This window comes from Monodon monoceros, unplaced genomic scaffold (genome assembly GCF_005190385.1).
Source record: "Monodon monoceros isolate NGI ecotype Baffin Bay Population unplaced genomic scaffold, NGI_Narwhal_1 Super_Scaffold_20, whole genome shotgun sequence".
NCBI classification, from domain to species: domain Eukaryota; kingdom Metazoa; phylum Chordata; class Mammalia; order Artiodactyla; family Monodontidae; genus Monodon; species Monodon monoceros.
The window spans coordinates 7,518,695-7,540,022 of NW_021703777.1; the positions used below are offsets into that span (position 1 = coordinate 7,518,695).

At 40.2% G+C, this 21,328-nt stretch overlaps 1 protein-coding gene across 3 annotated transcripts; it reads right to left on the reverse strand.

Moving 5' to 3' along the window:
• Nucleotides 1-214: 214 nt before the first annotated feature.
• Nucleotides 215-21,280, reverse strand: PPM1K (protein phosphatase, Mg2+/Mn2+ dependent 1K). 3 transcript variants are annotated; one of them, XM_029235108.1, is made up of 7 exons: nucleotides 21,145-21,280; nucleotides 16,470-16,983; nucleotides 15,029-15,129; nucleotides 7,769-7,934; nucleotides 7,467-7,611; nucleotides 6,009-6,143; nucleotides 215-2,064 (listed from the first exon to the last, which is right to left on the reverse strand). In XM_029235108.1, exons 2-7 carry the CDS (start codon nucleotides 16,907-16,909, stop codon nucleotides 2,053-2,055), a joined length of 999 nt encoding a protein of 332 aa, XP_029090941.1. In that variant the 5' UTR covers nucleotides 16,910-16,983; nucleotides 21,145-21,280; the 3' UTR covers nucleotides 215-2,052. The 3 variants fall into 3 exon arrangements, with proteins under 3 accessions (XP_029090941.1, XP_029090939.1, XP_029090940.1); XM_029235106.1 differs by lacking the exon at nucleotides 215-2,064 and adding an exon at nucleotides 2,807-3,898; XM_029235107.1 differs by lacking the exon at nucleotides 215-2,064 and adding an exon at nucleotides 5,247-5,588.
• Nucleotides 21,281-21,328: the final 48 nt, after the last annotated feature.

Here is a 21,328-nt window from a genome sequence, read left to right on the forward strand (position 1 = left end):
TGTTTGCAATCAAATCGAAAAGATTTGAATAGATAAGTGTGTATATAATGTTTCCAAAGATTCTTCACATTAATTTTGCAAACAGCCAGGATTTGGCTGCTAAAAAATTTCCAAACATTCATTGACTCCTTTACATCAGTGTTCACAGGGTCACATAATAAATATTGGAAAGTCTGGATGCCAAATAAACACAATTTGATTTTAAAGTGTTTAATGCACATACTTTATTTAAATGTTGCTTTGAACACTGAGATATGATTTTAGTATGCTTACAGTTACTCTAATACTTACTTTTAAAACAATGGTCAAAGCAGCAATTACATCAGCCCACTACAGAAGTGCTATACACCCAATTAGTACTTTGGTAAATTATAAAACAAATGTACACAAGAGCACTTTAGCAGAAACTAATTTGGGAGACAGCAAACTGCTAAATTCTGTACAGGAATCCAGTGGAAGAAGAGTCATTCTTGGAGATGGAACAACGCCATGACTTCACAGCCTCGAATGCGCAATATGACCATCAGTGGACCATTTCAACCATCTAACAACCAAGGGGAGCTGCCAGAGGGTCAAGCAGTCTCATTCCAGATGCCAAAAGCAACAGGCAGGTCATCACAGTTTGGCTTCTAAAGACATGACTTTTTATTTCTGCTGAAGTCATCCAGATAAGTGAATATAATAAATGCAGTGAAACGTAACCCAACCAGAATTTTATATCACTTTGCACAGACACAGGTATGTGAACTGAAGTGCTAAAGGAAAATACAAATATATGTTTGTGTTTAAGGGTTCAATGCTAAACTTGAACCATCCCTTCCCCCACTGCACCTTGAAGCATTTTCTTATTATAATATTACTGTGAAATTAAATCCTTGTTCGTTCTTAGAAAGAAAACTAAATGTCCTGTCTGATACTGAAGAGTTAGCAGAGGCCGACTCATTCTCTGCCAAGATTTGTTTAAAAAAAAATTCAATTCCACTGAGAAAAAATAATTTCTATTCAAATTACATGCTAAGAATTCTTCAAAGTAAGTAATTTCCCATCATAGAGTACTGAAATTCAAAACTGATCCTGCCAAAACTTTATTTTTTTCTTTTTTCAGAAAAAGTGCATACAACTTTGATGCACTTAACACAAGGGTCTGTAACAAATAAACGGTTGATGGAAAGCAGGACTGCATTTACACTTGAATATATAAGGTACTTAAGAATTTATACTTGTGAAAAATCACAATGATTTTAACAATATTTTGCCAAATCAGTGATGGCAAATAAAGTTAGGCAACTTATTTTAGAAAGATGATTTATATACTACATATAAATGAAAGGCAAACATAAATACAATTGATTTAAGTTTAATTACATTAATATAATTTACACCATACCTATGCCCACATGGTAATAGCCACATGGCAAATTCACAGTTATAGCCAAAAAACTATTTGGAACAGTCCTTCTGTTCCACTACTATTTGCATAATTCCCAGTAATAGACTTAAAAGCCTAATACATGTATGCTTATCTTTTATGGATTATAATAATCTATAAGTTATACTTCAACGTCATGGCTTGAAAAACAGACACTAGTGTGTTTTTATGCTTTAGTCAAAGCTGACTAGTTTCAGGTTTTAAAAACTTTCAGGTTGAGCAGAGCAAAATCCACTCCAGACCAAGGCCTACATGTCCTACAAATTCTTCCTTGTCACAGATGGCAATCCACCCAACGCCTCAGTGGCTCTTACACCTCTGAAGTCAACGACATCACTCCCACGCTGGTTTTTTAAAGGAAAAGAGAGGAATAGCAATGTGAAGAATTCAAAACAAAAATAAAACCTACATTTTGAGCAGGTCATCTTGTGCTTTAGAGTTTCTGTTTGCTTGTTAGTTTGGAAACTCTCCATACTCCTAAATGTAGCTTCCATGTTTATGTCCCAAGACCCTACTCAGGAAGAGGGAGAAAGTTTTCCAGGTTTCTTGGCCTACCTTTGGTTCCTCACTTCCCAGGCAATGAATAGGAGACCATATCCTTTCTTGTAATGTTTTTCTTTCTTTTACCAAACTTCCTTGAAAAAAAAAAAAACACCTTGAAATATTTCCATACCACTTTTTCCCAAAGGATAATTCCTGATTAATACAGGCAGGAAAACTCAAGATTTCTTTCCTTCCATTCCCAAAAAGGTGAGATGTGAATATCGATGTTGTGCCCTCTTCCTTCTAATAAGCCTTGAGTAAAACTTAAAGAAAAGTCAACCTGAAAACTAAGAGTTGAAGGTACATCAACTTTATCGTTTTGGTTTTTCTTTTGTTTCCACAGAACTCCCCGTCATTCTTAACACTTCAGTATTTTTCTCACATCCTATTATTTTATATGCAAATTACAATATAGCAATGTAGCTTCAAATGCTGTTCTGTTCCTAGGTTTTTCCACAGAAGTTACCCACCACAGAATATCTCCTACAGCCATTTTTAATCTATTTCCTTATCTCCTAGTAACCATTGGTTCTCCACTCTGAAACTTCCCTCAGTTTGTCAAGAGTTCTTAGAGATAAACATATCAATAATTGAAAGCTAACTGGTGAAGGAGCTATGCAGGATTGTTCCCTTTCATTTTCCATTAGTCTAAAATATACATATGTACATACACCTACACATACAACAAATTTACACTGTCTGCAGAAATAAACTGCAGATGTAATTCCATACACACATTTAGAGATTCACATTTTAACAGCAAACTTACACACAGATATAAGGAAATATAGTTTTATACTCCTAAATTACATAGCAAGCTGGAATAGATAAGGCTTTTTTTTTTAGATTTATTCTTTCTTAGGAGTCTTAGAAAAAGGAGACATAAACCTCAAGCTATGTCTGTAGCAGTTATCGGTCAGTGTGGGATTATTTTTACTGACAAATTATCCGACTTGCTTACTCTATACAAAAAGCGATAATATAAACATTCCGTATACAAAACACAAAACATAGAATTCGAATAACAAATGGAAACGTTATACAAAATACTTGATACTGTCAGTATGTAACTCTGTATAGCTTTGACCAAAGAACTCTTAGCCTGGACATTCTTTTCTGATATGAAGGAATAGTCATAGCTATACAGCATTCTTACCTACAGAAAAACAGGAATGAATTGACTGGGGGCAGTAGAGACCTGGTGACACAGTGGAAATACGTAAGTGCACTGTTGTACATATGTATACAGCTTAGCAGTGTCATGTTAGCTGAATTAATTTCTTTTGCGTTGTTACATTCACCAGTAGGTGATCCAGAGTACAAAATATAGTAACAGAGAACTCAGTTTTCATACTTAATGCTTGGTACCGTTATTAAAAATAAACACTTGCAGATAACCATTGAGTAGCTGTCAAAATACTGACTAGTTTTGAAGAACTTGAAGGCAAGAACCTGGTCAAATGAATAAAGATCAGAAATGGTCAAAAGAAATTCATGTAGAAATTTAACACTCAGCAAGTGTATCAAAACCATTCTTCATTTGCTCACTCAGAGACTCATTCACAATAGCTGAATTACACGTATTTATACTGAGTATGTACAGTTAGTTGAACATAAATATGACAGGTATTTATGAAAAACTACTATGTGGATGGTTACTAAGTTTATAGTGATGTGTGTACTGATCTAGTGAGTCCTAGGGTCACCTTGGTACAGTCAACTTTTCAAAATCTTATCAGTTTCTTGACACAATCAGTGAAAAACTGCACAGAAACTCCAAGTCCCAGCAAGTGATCAGGCCCATCGTCCACTGGAGGCAAAGCTTCTGCTGAATGAGAAGTTGATTTCAGAGGTCTTGTATTTTCCCCAAGCACCAAAAGGCACTACTACTGCAGTAGTGTTGTCTTCAGTACCATACTGTATTGCCTGCAAGTTACGGCAGGAAGGAAGAGATGAACAATGGAAATCAGAGTCTGTACAAAAAGAAATGGCCTTTCTCTGGAAGGCCAAACTGGCTTCAAACACAGTTACTAACACAATTATTTCACAGTGGTTTGTATCAATTGCATATAGGATAACTGATGTCCCAAACCGCTATATTAACTATATGCCACTGTAGCGGTTTTGGCAATAAATACACCAGTGGACTGAGGTACAAGCTACGTAGCTCCTGAAGAAGAAAACACACGTAACGCATTTAGCATAGGGAGTAATGCAGGGTTAAGGATTCAGTGTTAGCTCTTACCTAGCAATTCTGCTCCTAGGGATTTAGCTTAAAGAAATAATAACCTAAGGAAGTGGATGTGTATAAAGATATAAAACTGTAAGAAAGTTTATTACAGTCTATACAAAATAGAAAACTGGCATAAACTAAACTTCCTACAGTGGGATTATAAATCAATTTTAGGAACTAATGCAAATAGCAAATTATATAGTCAGCATTAATAAGTGCTTGGGATTACAGCAAATGTACTTCAAAAGACCTCAGAGCCTGGGACTTCCTGGGTTCGAGCCCTGGTCCGGGAAGATCCCACATGCCGTGGAGCGACTAAACCCATGTGCCACAACTATTGAGCCTGCACTCGAGCCCGCGAGCCACAACTACTGAGCCTGCGCTCTAGAGCCCACGAGCCACACTACTGAAGCCCGCGTGCCTAGAGCCCATGCTCCTCAACAAGAGAAGGCTGTGCACCACAACGGGAAGCAGTCCCTGCTCGCCGCAACTAGAGAAAGCCCACGCACAGCAACGAAGACTGAACGCAGCCAAAAATAAATAAATAAATTTATTTATTAAAAAAAAGAAAATACCTCAGAGCCTGAGGTCAAAACCCTGAAGAAAAAGATTGATACAAAATATATGATATAGGGGCTTCCCTGGTGGCGCAGTGGTTGGGAATCCACCTGCCAATGCAGGGAACACGGGTTCGAGCCCTGGTCCGGGAAGATCCCACATGCCACGGAGCGACTAAGCCCGTGCACCACAACTACTGAGCCTGCGCTCTAGAGCCCGCGAGCCACAACTAGTGAGCCCACTAGCCACAACTACTGAGCCTGCTCTCTAGAGCCCGTGAGCCACAACTACTGACGCCCGCACGCCTAGAACCCATGCTCTGCAACAAAGAGAAGCCACCTCAATGAGAAGCCTGCGCACCGCAGCAAAGAGTAGACCCTGCTCGCCGCAACTGGAGAAAGCCTGCATGCAGCAATGAAGACCCAATGCAGCCAAAAATAAATAAATAAAATAAAGTTAAAAAAAAAAAAAAAGAACTATCTATCCAAACAGAGTATTAACACATGGAAATTATACATTTTTTTTTACTGGATATTATCCAGCTTCCAAATTTTAGCTCTGACTGGCACACCGACATACCACTCATCCATATACCTTTGTGTATTTGTTTGTTTTTACACACCCATTTTTCAAAACCAGAAATTGACTATGCTATAGTGTTTCTACATTGGATACTCATGTGGAGCAGTCTAGTTTAAAATGGTCCAGTGGCTGGATTCAGGAGCTCGGCTGTCTGGGTTTGAAGACCGGTTCTGCAACGTGACAATCTTGCCATCTTGAATAAGTTACTTAATGTCTCGGCCTCTGTGCCTCTGCTCTCTTCCTCTGTGAAGAAGGGATAATTCTAGCTCCAGCCTCAGAGGGTTATCGTGATGATTACATGAGTTAAATACATATGAATAGAAAAGTGCCTGACACACGGTGACATTAGTATTTGCTAATGCTATAATTTACCAATGCTGTTACTGTCATTTCAAGATGAGTACAAAGCCAAAAAATAAACATAGCTCATTTCCCTGGCATATTGATTTTACTTAACTACTTGGAAGAATTGTAAAAACATTTTTAATTGGAAATATTATGGAGTCAAGTGTAAAATTCCATGTAATACTAAAGCTAAAACACAAGGTTTCAAAGAAATCTGCAGTCAGTGGTGGCCCCTCCAGGCTGCAGCGAAACCTGCACCTGGCTTTGTGCTCTCCTCCCCGCCCTGGGACTTCTCTAGCAGAAGCTCTGCTGTGTCACCTGTTCAGTAACTGCATGGGCGGCTTCACTGGGATCGTGGCACTGATTGACGAAGTCACAGATCTCCTGGCTATTTACCATGAAGTTAATGCCATCTGTAGTGAGGACCAGGAAGCTGTCATCGGCATGATGTAGCTGCGGTCAGAACCAAACGCACAGGGTTATAAACCAGACAGCCTGAGGATAATCTTCATAATGCAACAATTTTATCTGCTTTCCGAGTGGTCAGCCGTGTGTCAGAGCTTGTAGGCAAACAGAGTGAAAATGGAAGGCCTGCATTTAGGGCAAAAGTGGCAACATTTAGCATCAATCACTGAGGACAAACCTAACATTTACTTAGTAACACCCTGGAGGAAGCAGCCAGGTAGCTAAATGCTACCGGGCGGCTTGATGTAATGGCTGAGAGCACTGTCTCTGGAGCCAGGCTCCCTGGGTGTGAAACCCACCTCTGTTTTTCAACTGGGCAAACATAGGTAGGTTGAAGTGTATATGCTCCAGATTTGTTTTCTCTGTAAAATGGGGTAGGAGTAGCTATTTTGAACAGAGCCTGGCACATAGTAAACTGCTATGTAAGTATTTGTTAGACGAAATGAATATAAGTGGGATATGTATAAGACACAAAATCGTTCAGTAAATTAACAGTCATTTGCTGCCGTTACTGGGCGCCTACACTATAATGTGCCCGGTACTAGAGCAGGCTGGGGGTTGCACAGGTGAAGTGTCAGCTCACCACTGGGTGTATGCTGGGGGAAGCGTAGCGTAGTGGGGGCAATGATTAGTAGCAAGCAGAAGATGTCACAAAAAGAGAGGTGGGACAATTATTTAGCTTGGTGGAAAAAGGAAGTCAGGCTCAGCTTCCAAGGGAGAGGGATGCTGAATGATGAGGTGCAGGTGAGCAAGGGCAGTGCAGTGATGCTTCCAGGCAAATTCCATGGCAGGGTGACACAAAGCCAACACTTCCTCATACATTAGGCCAGGAAAGCACTATCCTGTTTTATCTGAAAAGTTTATCTATCCTTCCATTAATAACTTCTGTTTAAAAGCCATTCTGGGGACTTCCCTGGCGGTGCAGTGGTTAAGAATCCGCCTTCCAGTGCAGGGGACGCGGGTTCAGTCCCTGGGCGGGGAACTGAGATCCCGCATGCCGCAGGGCAACTAAGCCCGTGCTGCGCCGCAACTACTGAGACCATGCTCTCTGGAGCCCGAGCGCCACGAGAGAGGAGCCCACACACCGCGAGGAAGAGCCTGCGTGCCACAACAAAAAGATCCCATGCGCCACAAGTAAGACCCGATGCAGCCCAAAACCAATAAATAAATAAATAAAATGAATATTTTTTCAAAAACTAAGAATAAAAGTCACTCTGGCTTCAATTAAGGCTTCCAAGAAAGCCTGCGGCTGGAGACAATCCTGCATTCCTTCCTTGCCTGTGTATCAAGGGTTTGCAAGTCCTTTCTTACCTTAATCCTCTTTGTTTCCGGTTCTGCTATCACACCACTGGTTTTAAGATCCAGATCTCCAAGACTCCTGGTCATCGCAAGTCTGCCGTTCACGTGAGGCTGTCCCAAACTATTCCAAGCTATAAAACCGCCACATTTCTTAATCCTGGTCAAAAAAAAGTTAAAAGACTACGTTGTGATACCCAGAAAACCAAGGCTCCGTTAAACTTTAGCATAAAATCAGTTTAAAATGCAAGGTTTTATTTCTGTCTTGAACTATATAAATACTATCCTTATAGAAAATTGATGAGTGGAGGTGGTACCTTTCTTTTTCATCTTTTCTTTCTGGAGTATGGTCAATTGTCAGCTTCATGGGTTTTCCTTTTCTGCACAAAATAGCTCGGCTATCGCCAACACTGGCTACAACCAGTTCAATACCATCTCTCAAAAGGGCTACTGTTGCAGTAGTCCCAGAGGTCAGAAGGGTCGCTGCAGACACGATGAAAAAGAGTACAAGTCAGTGACGGTCAAATGATTGGATGTGGAATTTTTATTACAAGATAAAACATAGGCATGTTAAACTAATGCTGAAATGTATCATTCTAATTTAACTAGAGCTATGCAAATAAAATGCAAATGAACTATGTAAGTAAGAGCATGCAGAGAAAGAGGTATTTAATTCAGTAACAAGGCTCCATGCAAACAGAAAAAGTTGCTAACCTAATTTGGTAAAAAATGCATCACTGTCTCCAAATGGCTTCTATTTATATACAGTAGGGTTCACTTGAATGGATCATTATTACACCTTTGTGTGTACATCAGGTGTTGGGATTAAGAGTATTACATTTTAATTAGATTGGCTAATATGGCAGGATGATTTAGGTCTACAGAGCCCATTCAGGCAAGCCAACTTTTCTAAAATCTATGCACTCAGCTTTTTTCTTCCATTTCTTACCCCTGTCCTGTGAAATTATTATCAGTTAACAGGCTAAGCAAGATATGCCAAGTGCCTCATTGGCTCTTCAAGCACTATATTTTATATTCTTTCCTTCTACACCTGTTTTAATTTTACAAATGTTCACCAAAAAAAATCCTAAAACGGTTAAAGGTTCACATTCTTTTCTCATCTTTGTCCTCCCCAGACATGAAACAAAGGTACAGCCATCATTATATTAGGAGTAAATCTGGAGGGCAGGGAATGAAATTCATTCTAGTTTCCCATAAACTTGGTATAGTTCACGCTTGTAGTTCCACCGAACCATCAGTCTGTCCCCAGATGCCGGACAGTGCTGCCAAGTGCTAATCCTGTGGTCAAGCCCTGGGCCCAGAGCACTCCAAGAATATTAATTTCCTCCAACCAATAACAAAATTATACGTTGCTTGGCTGGAGGTCACCGCTATTTCCTCCATCCAATCCAAAGGGCATTTTTGCATCTTTCTTTGGTGTGTATTCTAACAGTGTCTGCCCTGAGTTCTTTCCTACTTGTTAAAAGTTTTGAGGGTGCATTGAGCCTTGTCAAAGTGAGAGTACTGTGAAATTATGGGCTAAAAAGGAAAGCAAATGGAAAAAATCAAAAAAGATAGCATTTAAAGCAGGTATTATCTTCAGTAACGTGGTTAATTCTTTAAAGCATCTAAGTAAAATGTTCAGGTGATCATCTAAAGATGATTTTGACTTCAAAGGCAGATTTAGGAAAAATGAAGTGCTAGTGACTGACTGCAGCTCAGTCTTTCCCTTTTTTTTTTTTAAAGACAATTTTAAAAACAGCAGTAATGCATTTGGAAAGATATATATGCACGTATTTTCCAATCAGTATATTAAAATGCCTGCTTTAATCAGAAGAGGAAAATGGAAAAAAAACATGAATAAACCCTGCTTAATCTTCTATATCCGTGCCGAATTTACTTTATGGAGAGAGAGCGTATATGGTTCCACTATCTTCCCATTTATCTCTTTTGATTTTGGAACTGCTGTGCCAAAGTAGTATCGTCTTGGCAAAACTAAAATATATAACATATCATAGTTGTACAACACAAACGTTTTAGTGTATCAGTGATGTTTATATTATAAATGTCAACTTGTGAGTGTCCTAAAACATTATACAGGGGAAGCTTTACAGTTGAACTTCTGCAATCTTTTCAAATGATGAGAAGAGCCAGGCGAGAAAACACAGGCGTTTACTCAGATGCTACCTGTCCAGGGAGTTTAGTATTCTCCTTTGTTTAAACTGACAGGAGCAGCTTTTCTCTCTTTTTTCTTTTTTTTTTTTTTTTGGCCGCGCTACACAGCAGCACGTGGGATCTGAGTTCTCTGACCAGGGATCGACCTGGTGCCCCCCGTAGTGCAAGCTCGGAGTCTTAACCACCAGGGAAGTCCCAGGAGCAGCTTTTTCTTAAAAGTGGTTTTTAATTGGCTACATCAAGAGTTAAAACCTCATAAATGAAAACTTCAAGTTTAGCCACTTAGGATTATAATTCATGGCTCTGCCATTTGGGAATTTAAAAGAGCTTGAGTTTTTAACCAACCCAACTTCACAGTTCCAAAATCCCAGGATTTATGGGAAAGTTTTCAAAACTGTTGATTCTGGTTTGCTAAGCATCTAAGAATATAAATATTAAATCAGCATTTATTTTCAATTAACATTTAACATGGAAGTAAAAATTCTCACTTTTTTCCCTAACAACAAAACTATAAAACTAAGACATCTTTCAATAAGTTCTTAACACTCACTGGACATTTTCTACTGCAAGTCATCTCAACTAATGGGACAAAGAGGATGTGGGAACCTTCCAGTAGTCCAGGCTAGGAACCGCTGGACTCCTTCACCTGGGACAAAATTAAGCAGATCTCTCTTTCCACTGAAGCCCAGCATATAGTGTCCACGGGCTCCAGGTCTAGAGCTGCTGACCAGGCACAGTTCTCTGCCACAAATAACACGCACAGAGGCAAATAGGAAATTCACCCAGGAATTGTGCTCAAACATTACAAACCTGCAACACAGGGGAGGGTAGAGAAAGAGCTGCAAAATAAGGGGAAGGGTTTTATTTTGGTGAAAGTTTCACTAGCAAATTATATAATATTCCAGGAGATGCCAAATCAATGATTCCAAAACTCAGTTTGCCCAAGTTGATGGTATTTTGTAGTTGAGTCTGTTTTTCATCACAGAGCAACACTTCTTGGTTTTGTGGCTTCCCCAGGCAGGAAAACCTACATACAAATGTATGTGTCCCAAGACACATATTGTGGTAACACAGACACACATCTATATACTCATGCACACACACATAGTCAGTCAGTCAGTCTCGAAGAGTAAATCAGTACGTTTATTGAGTTGAAAAAAATGAACCGTAAATTGATTTGGTATCAATATCAGAACTGTCCCAGTTACAAAAGGGAAAATTCATGGGAATTCATGGGTAGAGCACTGAGTAGTTCGTATCTGACAAGCATACCAGAGAGGATGTGAACTACAGTATACCACCAAATTACTGGGATTTAAATATAAATCAAGAAGGAATCAAAGCACCTCCTATACCAGATACAGATAATGGTGCTAAATGCAAGAATTTTAGTATCTATAAGGCATTTTTTGAGTAGAAGATTAAATTAATTGTTTAAATAAAGGCTAGCAAGGCTCTTGAGCTCTAATGAATGTTTACAATTTTATGTAATTCATGAAATGGGAGTTTCTGCAGCTCTCTCTTTCCTCCAGTGTCGCAGGTCAATATATCAAAAGAAAAATGATCAAGATTTTGAATGGCAACACAAAGAGTAAAGCCGTACTTTTCAAAGTATAACCCCCCCCCAGTAATTATTCAACTGTGTAAAAAATAATATGTATAAACCAATACAGTTTCAGTGTTTATCAAAAATGGGCATTCTAGACATGCGTGAGTCATAAACACTAAATCAGTAACAAGTTGAAGCAGTAACAGCACAATAAGAATATCTCTTCAATGCTGTCCCTCTTTTTTTTGCTTTTGGCTGCCTCCAACATAAGAAGGGAAATCAAAAACTTTGCATTTCTCACACTGGTTATTTTTTAGTGTAATTCTTCCATAAAGAGATCAAGGAACATGAAGAGCATGGAAGTTTCCAATGAGACTCACAATGCTGCCACCAACGTCTCCCACTCTGAACGTCAGAGCAAGTCTTCTCTTTTTGATCCATTTGTCTCTTGGGGAGCTTTGTTGCTTTCAAATCTTAAGCAATCTAGAAACACTTCGAAGAGTTTATCGGATATATAGGATATCATCTAAGTTTTCTACCATCTGGTTTGAGTGACAATTTGTTCATTAAACAATAGACTAATGGGACATCACTTGAACTTACTGGCTGGTTTCATTAATTGTAAAAATACACATGACTGGTATAAAATGAATACAAAATATTCAACGATGATGATGAAATTAGCTATTTGTAAATAAGGGTAAATTGAAAATGCATCTACAACAAATCAATAAAAATAGCCAGCAATTTCTTAAGGGCTGTTTCTTGATAAGTGGCATTCTGATTTTATTCTCCTCCAACTACCCCCATTTTAAACTGAAATAGTAAATATTTTAAATGCTAATGAGGTAATTGGAAGTATTTTATGCAGACATTGGATGAAAGTCTTAAAAAGAAGAGAGTGTTTTATTTTCACTTTATTATTTTCACTTTCTTTTGAGAAAGCTAATAGTATGACGTGGGGCACTCTTCCCTACCTGAAATTCCAGCATTAGTGATTCATTCCTATGGTTTAACCAATCTCTTTTCAGCTTTCCTTACTCAAAACTCAGATCCCCCCTAGAAGTGATAACTCATTAAAATATACACATTATATTAATAATTCGGTTAAATCAGCTATAGGATAATCAAGGGATAAGTTATAATAACTTTGGTAAGAAAGAGTAGGCAGTGGAGATCAGTTTAGTCCAAATAATTATTGAGTACCTTCCAGACTCTCTACAGGGTGCTGAACCCTAGAGATTCAAAAATGAATAAGCCATGGCCCCTACCCTCAAGCTGATCACAGAAAGGGTTCAAGGAGGGAAAATGGAGCTGATGCTAAAAGAAAAGGTGAAAGAAATTGGAGAGGGCAAACTGCACTTACTTCACAATTTTATTTAACTAGCATGGGTCCTACTCACAGCTGTGCCAAAAAGAATATTATTCTCTCTTATAATACTGATACTGCTTCAGTTCTTACTAAAAACTAAAAAATGTTTTTTAATTTAAATAATCGCTTTGAAATCTGAAGTGGTACACTGCTTTTTTTTTTTTTTTTAAGTCCGCATATTGAAAGGTTAAACGACGTACAGCATCCTATCTTTAGTGGCTTTAATATATTTGATAAAATAGCCCCCAAATATCAAAAGGCAATTTTTGCCACCTTTGAAAGCCTTGGCAACTGATTAAGAATAAATTTAAAGTTGTTCTCAAAATACTTACTTTAAGAAAAAACCACACGGACTAATTGATCTATAAGAATACATCGAAAATAAGACTTAAGAACGACAATGCCATAACAGACCCTTTCTTGTTCTTTTAGTAGTACACGAAGCATCGTTCTGTCATGCTCCATTATACTCGCAAGCAAATGGCCATCAGGTGAAAAATAAATTTTAGAATATCTTATGAAAGGTCTGAGATCATTAACTCAAAGTATGTGACAGAGGAACTAAGTTAAATAAATAAATTTTCATTATTAGAAATGAAGTACATTTTTGTGATTAATGTCTTTGCACACCTGAATTGATGTGAGAAAGGTATCTTTAGAAAGGTTCTTTTAAGGTAGGCAAGTTAAGTCAATCTCTCCCTAAGTTCAAAATTCCCTTTAACTGTCATTTATTATTTAATAAATGAAAGGAGTACTCTCACATTTTATACCAAACCTATCACAGTTTTAAGCATGTTCGTCAAGCAGATCCTTTACAAAAGGGCTAACTGCACCCAGGAAGGGTTCATGGTTTCTGATTGTTGGCCACATTCCCATGGTAAAGTTGAACATTCCTTTCTGAAAACCTTGCCCAGTGAGCTCTACCTATTTACACAACAGCTGGGGCACGCCACCTGCACTACAGCCAATAAACTTCGTGGTGTGATACACAGCCGACCTGCTTATGGATGAGACAAAAGCATACCAATATTCAGAGCTATAAAAATACAGCTATAAGAAAGTGTTTTGATGTCCTCTTCACTTTCGTATGTTTTACCCACGAGGAACCAGTACAGAATCTCTTCACTTTTGTATGTTTTACCCACGAGGAACAAGTACAAAATCTTATGCTAAAATCTACCGTCTCTCAACCCTTATTTTCACAAGGTGAGGGGCCAGCTGGAAGGCGGAAAAAAAGTCCTAAGGAACGGAGAAGAGAAAATGGGCCTGAATAATCTACGAACGAGAAAATAAATCCCTGAACTGAACAAAGAGAGTGGACTCTAATGCTTTTCAGAGAAGTTCGATGATGATAAGGTTCTCGAAAAAGAGGAGGAAAAACTTCTTAAAATGGCAAATAGAGCCATCCTAGAATCATCCTCTCTAATACTCATCTTTAAATACGCCCACGAGAGAGGCCACGGTGGGTGCCAGGAACATCTCAGGCCTAACTCTGCAATTGACCTTTTACCTCTCTCTGAGTTTCACTTCCTCATCTGTGAAATAGCAAGAATTTCCAGCCCTATGCACTCCAACTGAAAATTACAAAAATAACATTGCTGTGGTACACTTTGACCTCCTTTAAACAAAAGGACGAACAAAACACAGATTAATGTTACTGCATGATTCCTTTTCAAATCGGTTATGAGGTCTATATGCATACATTTAAATGGTTGCTGCAGAAGTTTTCAAGGTTAACTTTATGAGCAATAAACTGGGGGGCCAGCTAACCAGAAAACATCAGCTACATTCTCCTGAAATGGTTTTGATAAATTTAGTCAAAATCAGAAACATTTTACTTTCAAAATGTAAGGTCATACAGTACACAAATTCTAAAATTCAGCTGCCGTGGCCTTGTGTTTAACAAATGAAAAAAAAATGTCAACTAGTTACCACGGGAAAGCTGCAAGATCAAGCTTTTTTAAGAAATGGAAGAAAAAAGATCTTCCTTCTAATTTTACAGAGTAGTGCCTATTAGCCATTGTCCTTTTCTATTGAGGACCAATTAGCAATTTTCTTCTGATGTGGACATTTACTCTCTGGCTAGATTAGATTACCCTGTAGTGAATTTCAGTACTTGCTCGTCAGATTCCTCTTAAAAAAAAACCCCAAATAATAAACCCTCTCATAGTACGGACGGACCTCTTGCCCATAAAACAAGCAATCAAACAGATTAAAAAATGTTTTTTAATCTTTTTAAAATTGAAATTCAATATCAGAGCCATTTTGGAGCTCCAATTTCTAAAACAATCTCCAATATAGTTCATTTAAAAGTGGATTTCGTTTGGATTCCAAATAACATTTAAAGTGATTCTTCATTTAAAAAATCATTTTCAACATAAGTATCCTTACAAATAAACTTACATTAAAACTCCCACCCCTAATGTTTCCTTCTTCCCTGAAATGCCCCAGGACAGTAAGGAAAGAGATTGCTTTACTTACCATCAGCAGACAGGTGGGCGTGCCTTGCAAAGGCTTTATCTATTTCTAGAAAAGCCAAGGTCAACACAGTTTCCAAGTTCTCCTCCTTAGGAAGCAAATCCCTTCGTGGAGAGGAAAAAAAGAGCCCCAAACAGTCATTTGACTACAGGTTTCTAGCCTTCCTCTTGGTCCCTCCAGCTAGCAGAGTCATTCCATACAATGGACCTCCGTGGCTTGCCTTTCAGAGGCTTCAGATCCATATATTAACGAATCAAATTGAGAAAGAATCAGGCACAGAGATAAGCCTTTAAAAACAGTCAAATAAAAGCCCAAGTCTCCATCCTTAAAAAATTAATCCTCACTATCACAACCCTGAGAAGTCAAGAGTTCCTTTATATTAAATTTAAGCCACTGAGTTCCTTTGTGGAATAAGGCAAAATATATATAAATCAACTGATGAACGGTATGAATAACTATGCTTGGGAAGAAGAGTCACGTGGTCATAACTGTCACATGTTCTCCCCCTCTTTTAATTCTAGCAGTAGTGTGACCCTCAAAAATACATTAATAATAATTGCGGTAAATAAACTTTTTAAAGAGCTCCAAAGCCCCCTCATTAAAAGCATTTTCCCTATTCTAATGCCAATCATCTAAAGCTATTTTCAACAAGTATTCCAAGCTATTCATACCACTTGAAAGAATAATTACCACTTACTGAAGCACTGTGTGCCCTGCACTGATAGGAGTAAATGTTACTCATAGATTCTCAGAGTACATGAGATCATGTACTTTATTACGTTAATTCACTTGAAATGATCACAAGTCAAGGGCTGCAGATTCTGGTCAATGCTCTCACCAAGGGAGTTGTTAAAACATACATATTTCTGAAGTGGTAATAGTCATCTGTAATAACTGGCATGCTTGAGCAACTGCTTGTTCATAAAACAACAGTGTGAAAGCACTCAAATAACTACCTTAACAGTGAATGTTGGGACTTCCCTGGTGGTACAGTGGTTAAGAATCTGCCTGCCAACGCAGGGGACACTGGTTCGAGCCCTGGTCCGGGAAGATCCCACATGCCGCGGAGTAACTAAGCCCGTGCGCCACAACTACTGAGCCTGTGCTCTAGAGCCCACGAGCCACAACTACTGAGCCTGCGCTCTAGAGCCCACGAGCCACAACTACTGAGCCCACGAGCCACAACTACTGAAGCCCGTGCTCTGCAACAAGAGAAGCCACCGCAGTGAGAAGCCCACGCACCGCAACGAAGAGTAAGCCCCGCTCACCGCAGCTAGAGAAAGCCCGCGCACAGCAGCAACGAAGACCCAATGCAGCCATACATACATAGAAAAACAAACAAACAAAAAAAAGCAGTGAATGTCTCAGCCAAAAGGTGAAAGTTTAAACAGGAAGCATAAGGCACACTGCAAGGAGTGAAAGCCATTGTATCATTTGTACGTACAGGATGCATTTCTCCATGTGGGTGTGACAGAAATCGGCCGCCGACGGTCCGCCATGGCCATCATACACCGCAAAGTACAGGACTTCGTCTGTCAGCTGAGCAAAGCCAAACCGGTCTTCGTTCTCTTTTCGTTTGCCAATCTGCGAGGCGCAGCCCACGTTCGCCAAGCTGACTTTGGGAATCGGCTTGCCATACTTAATGCTGGGCGGCAGCAGAATCGGCTCATCGATGCGGTTATCCCAGATGCCAAAATTATCCCAGGTGGCTGGCCGTCCGCTACCATCAGGGTCAAACCGAGAACACCTGGTCTCTGAAGTGGAGCTGTGGCACGTGGGCGTCACCCACCTGTCGTCCGGCAGCAGGCGGGCACCGAGTAGCGCTTTCCTCCTCACCTGGTTTCCAGCACTTCTAACCAAAGTAAGTAAGGCAGCTGTGGACATAACTCCAGAGGACTCAGGAATTAGGGAACCGTCAATGGAACAACAATGGGCTGTCTTCCAGAGAAACGATGCAACTGAGTAGAAAGAAACAGAGAAAGAGAGAGAGAGAGAGAGAGAGAGACTCCATCAACGATTTCAAATATAACTGATATATCATTAGATAGTACCAAGAATGAAGTCTGTAAAGAAGGTGGCACTTAACAGCCTACTTCTAAGAATAGTGGATCAAAAATGAATTGATTTACCTACCCCATTCACAGGGTTTAAATTCTATAAAAATTTGACAATGTGCACAGCTCACATAGAACAAGTGCTTCTCCAACTTTAACCTACAATCACTTGGGGATCTTGCTAAAATGTAAATTCTGATTCAGTCTGTCAGGTGAGGCCTGAGATGCCGTATTTCAAACCGGCTCCCTGGTCCTGCAAACAAGTTGCTGGTCGGGCAGGCCCATACTTTGAGTAGCAAGAATATAGAAAACAGGTGTAACTAAATAGTCTTCCCTTCATTAACTCCATTGCTCTGAAGAAAAGGTGGGGAAAAATATTAACAGTAACAAAGTCTCTTACAAGAGTTAGAAATTAAAAAAAAGAAAACTGGTTAATAGAATATTTATGATAGTTCTGTACTCAGAGAGTGCCCAAGTTTTAGCAAAGATACAATCTAGGATCTCAGTTCAGTTTAAGATTTCTCAACTTACTAAACTTTATTATTCTAGTTAATGTAAATTGGGTCGTGTGTGTGATCTCAGGAACTGGGGGCAACTGCACGTGTGACAAGCAGCCTTGATTTATGAGCCACTGATCTATGCATTTATATTAACAGCTGCAGCTCATCCGAATTCCTACACCCCTGCAGGGAGGGCTGTGTTTCTGGCAGTTTGCCATACAAATAAGGTTCTAAGCAGAAATTCATCTCCATAGTGTTTCGTTCTGTTACTTTATGAATTAAAAACCAACTGTAAAAAATAGCACAATGTTACAATTTGATAATGCTGGCAGAGGGTATACAGGTGTTGTATTATTCTCAACTGCACGTTTGAATTGTTTCACAATAAAAAAATGAATTTGAAAAAAATGTATCTCCCCAAAAGGCACACATGAACACACACAAAAAGCCCAGCTTGAATTCATCTACAAGAAAATGCATTACAGATTTGAAACAATCATTTTCAATAAGTTTTTGGAAATCAGTCTAGCTGTGTGTAGGAAGGACCATTACTCCTTTCAGTAAGTAAAGCAGTAGAAGGAAAGGATGAGGTTCCAAAGAACGCCCTTGGATACCTAAGCAATGGAAGACATCTGAGCCCTGCCTTCTCAGAATTTAGAATGAAGATGGCCTCCCAAACTATTAATGGGTCACAAAAGACTTAGGAGGCCGTTCCCTCTTGGCCTTTTAGCTAATATCATGTACTAAAGTCTGAAACTCACTTCTTTTATGACGATACTGGGGTCGGGGGAGACATAGCACCTCCGGTTATCAAAGGGAAACCACATCCCATTACCAAAAAAAGAGGTGTTTACTCCTTTGCTTCTATTTGAAGGTTATATGTTATTCAAAACCAAAACTGTTTTTACTCCCCCAATCAACACAAAATGTATGGCTCATGATTTACTTTAATCACATGAATTTTTAAAAACGTGTCAGTGTGAGCCTGCATATATTCTACATACTGACAATAAATAAACGCTGAAAATACTTTCCATTTTCATCATTTTAACATTCATTTGTGTGACCAGGCCTCCATCTTCCTCCTCCTCAATGCTTTTGGTTAATCTCATACTTTAAAGTCCTGACACAGAACTATGACAGTTGAACAAAGTTGACCCCTGACTGAACAACGCTGACTAGCAGGGGGGATTCTCAGCAAAGAGGGTTAAATGAAATAAGTTGTGAGTCCACAAGAGTAGGCATAGAGATTCCACAGTAGAGCGCTGGTGAAAAGCCACATCCTGAGAGTAGGAATCTCAGGTGAAAAGCATCAGAAAAGGAAAAAAAAAAAAAAAGGCATTTGGTTTCTAGTAAACTTTTGAAGTATACACTTTGTTTAAAAATAAAAGGGGGGGGAGTGATGAAGAAAGCCACATATACAGCTACAAGACTGCTATGCCTATTTTACATTTTCATCTTATTCCAATTTTATAATCCCGCAATGTTTTAAACACCTTGGAGCTGTCCAAATGTACTTTTGGAAAAGGGAGGCGCTCCCAGTCTCTGGGAGCAGCGTGCACTTGGGATTTGAGTTAAACTGCTCTTGACTGTTGAAAGCAGGTAAAAAGTGCAGTTTATTGTTGTCATGTTAAGCACATGCCAAAATTACTCAGGAGTTCTAGGGATCAGTACTACTGAAACTTGCTTAGATTTATACCTCTAGCAAAAATATTTAACGAAGTATTCACATTTGCGCATTATAAAGTGGCACTCAGGTATCTTTATATCAGTAACTTACACAATGGAAACACAGGTAATTTTAATATTCTTAAAATAATTCTTTAAGCACTCTAGAAAAAAGAAAAAAATCATCCCAATCGATTCAAATATTATGGAAACCTCCAAAATGTATTTCAGGAAATTTGGGCTCCAATATCCTCTTTACCAGTACCCTGCTAGGAGGAAGGAAAGAAAATCTACTAGTCTACATGAGGGAGAAAACAAGAACAACAGAAACCTCCACTGACTCCTCTTAGGTTTGATGTGAACATATGTATTTAGATGTGTGAATAGAGAAAAGAACATGGGAGCAATGAAAAGTATTCATCATTCTGATTCCATAAATATCTTGTAAAACATTTCAGTTAATGTGGATACAGACCATATTCCAAACCTTCATTTAAGAATTTTTCAGAACAACTGAGTATAAAGTGTGTATTTTATCCTTTTTCATTTCCTCTAGAGCACCTAATACAACGTTGAGATCTACACATTAAATTTTCAGTAAATTTTTTAAAAAAAGAAGAAGAATTTTCCTTTACGTTCTATCACCAGCACCTCTCCCACTCTTCCTCTTCTCTAAGATTCCAGTCAAGGGAAGTAGGTGCCTGTGTTGGTGACCAACAGAAAGCGACTAAGGTTCCAAGAAAAAAATCCTGAAAAATTATAACTGAGACTTTTTTCCCCCAGACTACGACACTATTGCTGTCTTTCAAGACCAACATAATCTGTCACCTTAGCTGCCCAATTCTAAAGCACCGACCACCTCCTTCTTTCCTCCGCACTGGTGGAGTGTGCAAGGACCGGAGAGGCCTTGCTGCACATTTCCAGTTTGAAGCTCAGAAAGGCCGGTGGAGCTTTAGAGACTCCAAATTCCCTGGCTGTTGCCACCCGGAGTCTCGCCTTTGTCACCTCCTGGGAAATCTCTAATCTACAGACGGCGGCTGCGAAAGAAGACGTCAGCAGCCACAAGGCCTTGAGATTATAGTGCGCTCTTGGCAAAGCAAGACCCACGTCCTCAGATCGATTCCAGCTAGGGCTCTGCATCCTTCTCTCTTCCGATCCCCTGAAAAGCTCACCCTTGGACAGTTCGGGATCCTGGGCTTGTTTCGCTGGCCGGGACAGCTAGGCGACCCAGGGCGATACACCGCAGCAAGCGCAGCCTCCCACCGGCGCAGCGCGCGGCAATGCTGCCGACTGGGTTCCCTCGCGCACCTTCCGCCGCCCAGACCCCGCCTCTCAACCGCAGTCTCCGCGGACAGATTCCGGCCACCGCCACGTCTCCCTCGGCCTGGCCGCAGCTGCAGCGGCGACAAGGCGCTGACCCCCGCAGCATCCTCGCGTCCGGGGGTTGGGGCTAGGCGACTCGGGGCCTCGCTAAAGGGAAGCGAGGGCGGGCGGCCCCTGCTTCCCGTTCATCGACCCTTCCATGGTCCCCTCCCTCCTTCCAGCCCGGCCCACCACCCTCGCTCGGCAGGAGCCTCCAGCTCGCAGTCAAGTTCAGGCCGAGCGCGAAGGCTCCGCAGGAAATGCCGGCAGCCGGTGGCTCAGCCTAGGTGGGCCCCGCCCGGACATGCTGCTCCAGAACTCGAAAAGAAAGAAAGCTGCGCACAGAGAACCCAGGCGCTGACCGCCGGGCTCGGACTGAAGGGGCTGGGGAACTAAACAGATATTACCCCTCCCCTCCCTTGGGAACCCTCCTCCGTTTACCCTCCATTCCGCGGACCGGGAGCAGTGGGCTGTGTCCCCATCCGTAAGTATCATAAACGGTTAAATAAATGAAGTACACTCTCCAGGCTCTTACCTCGTGATGGCAATGTCCCTGGAAAAATTTTAATTAGCTAACGGAGGGCGGGAGAGGGGTTTTCTGTAAATAAGACTGCCTTCTCCGATGTTTCCAGTCTCTGGAGCAAGCAGTTAGAACACCCACTGGCTCAACTGCTGGAAATTCTCGAGAATTTTTCTCGGGCAGCTGCCAGATGGAGAGG

What these genes read in the sequence shown, in the direction of transcription:
- PPM1K (XM_029235106.1), bottom strand. Translation starts at nt 16,909, where the DNA reads ATGTCCACAGCTGCCTTACTTACTTTGGTTAGAAGTGCTGGAAACCAG. An exon ending in AGAAAAGATGAAAAAGAAAG is followed by an intron (nt 7,612 to 7,768) that starts GTACCACCTCCA and finishes TTTTTTGACCAG; the next exon opens with GATTAAGAAATGTGGCGGTT. An exon ending in CCCATGCAGTTACTGAACAG is followed by an intron (nt 3,899 to 6,008) that starts GTGACACAGCAG and finishes CGTAACTTGCAG; the next exon opens with GCAATACAGTATGGTACTGA.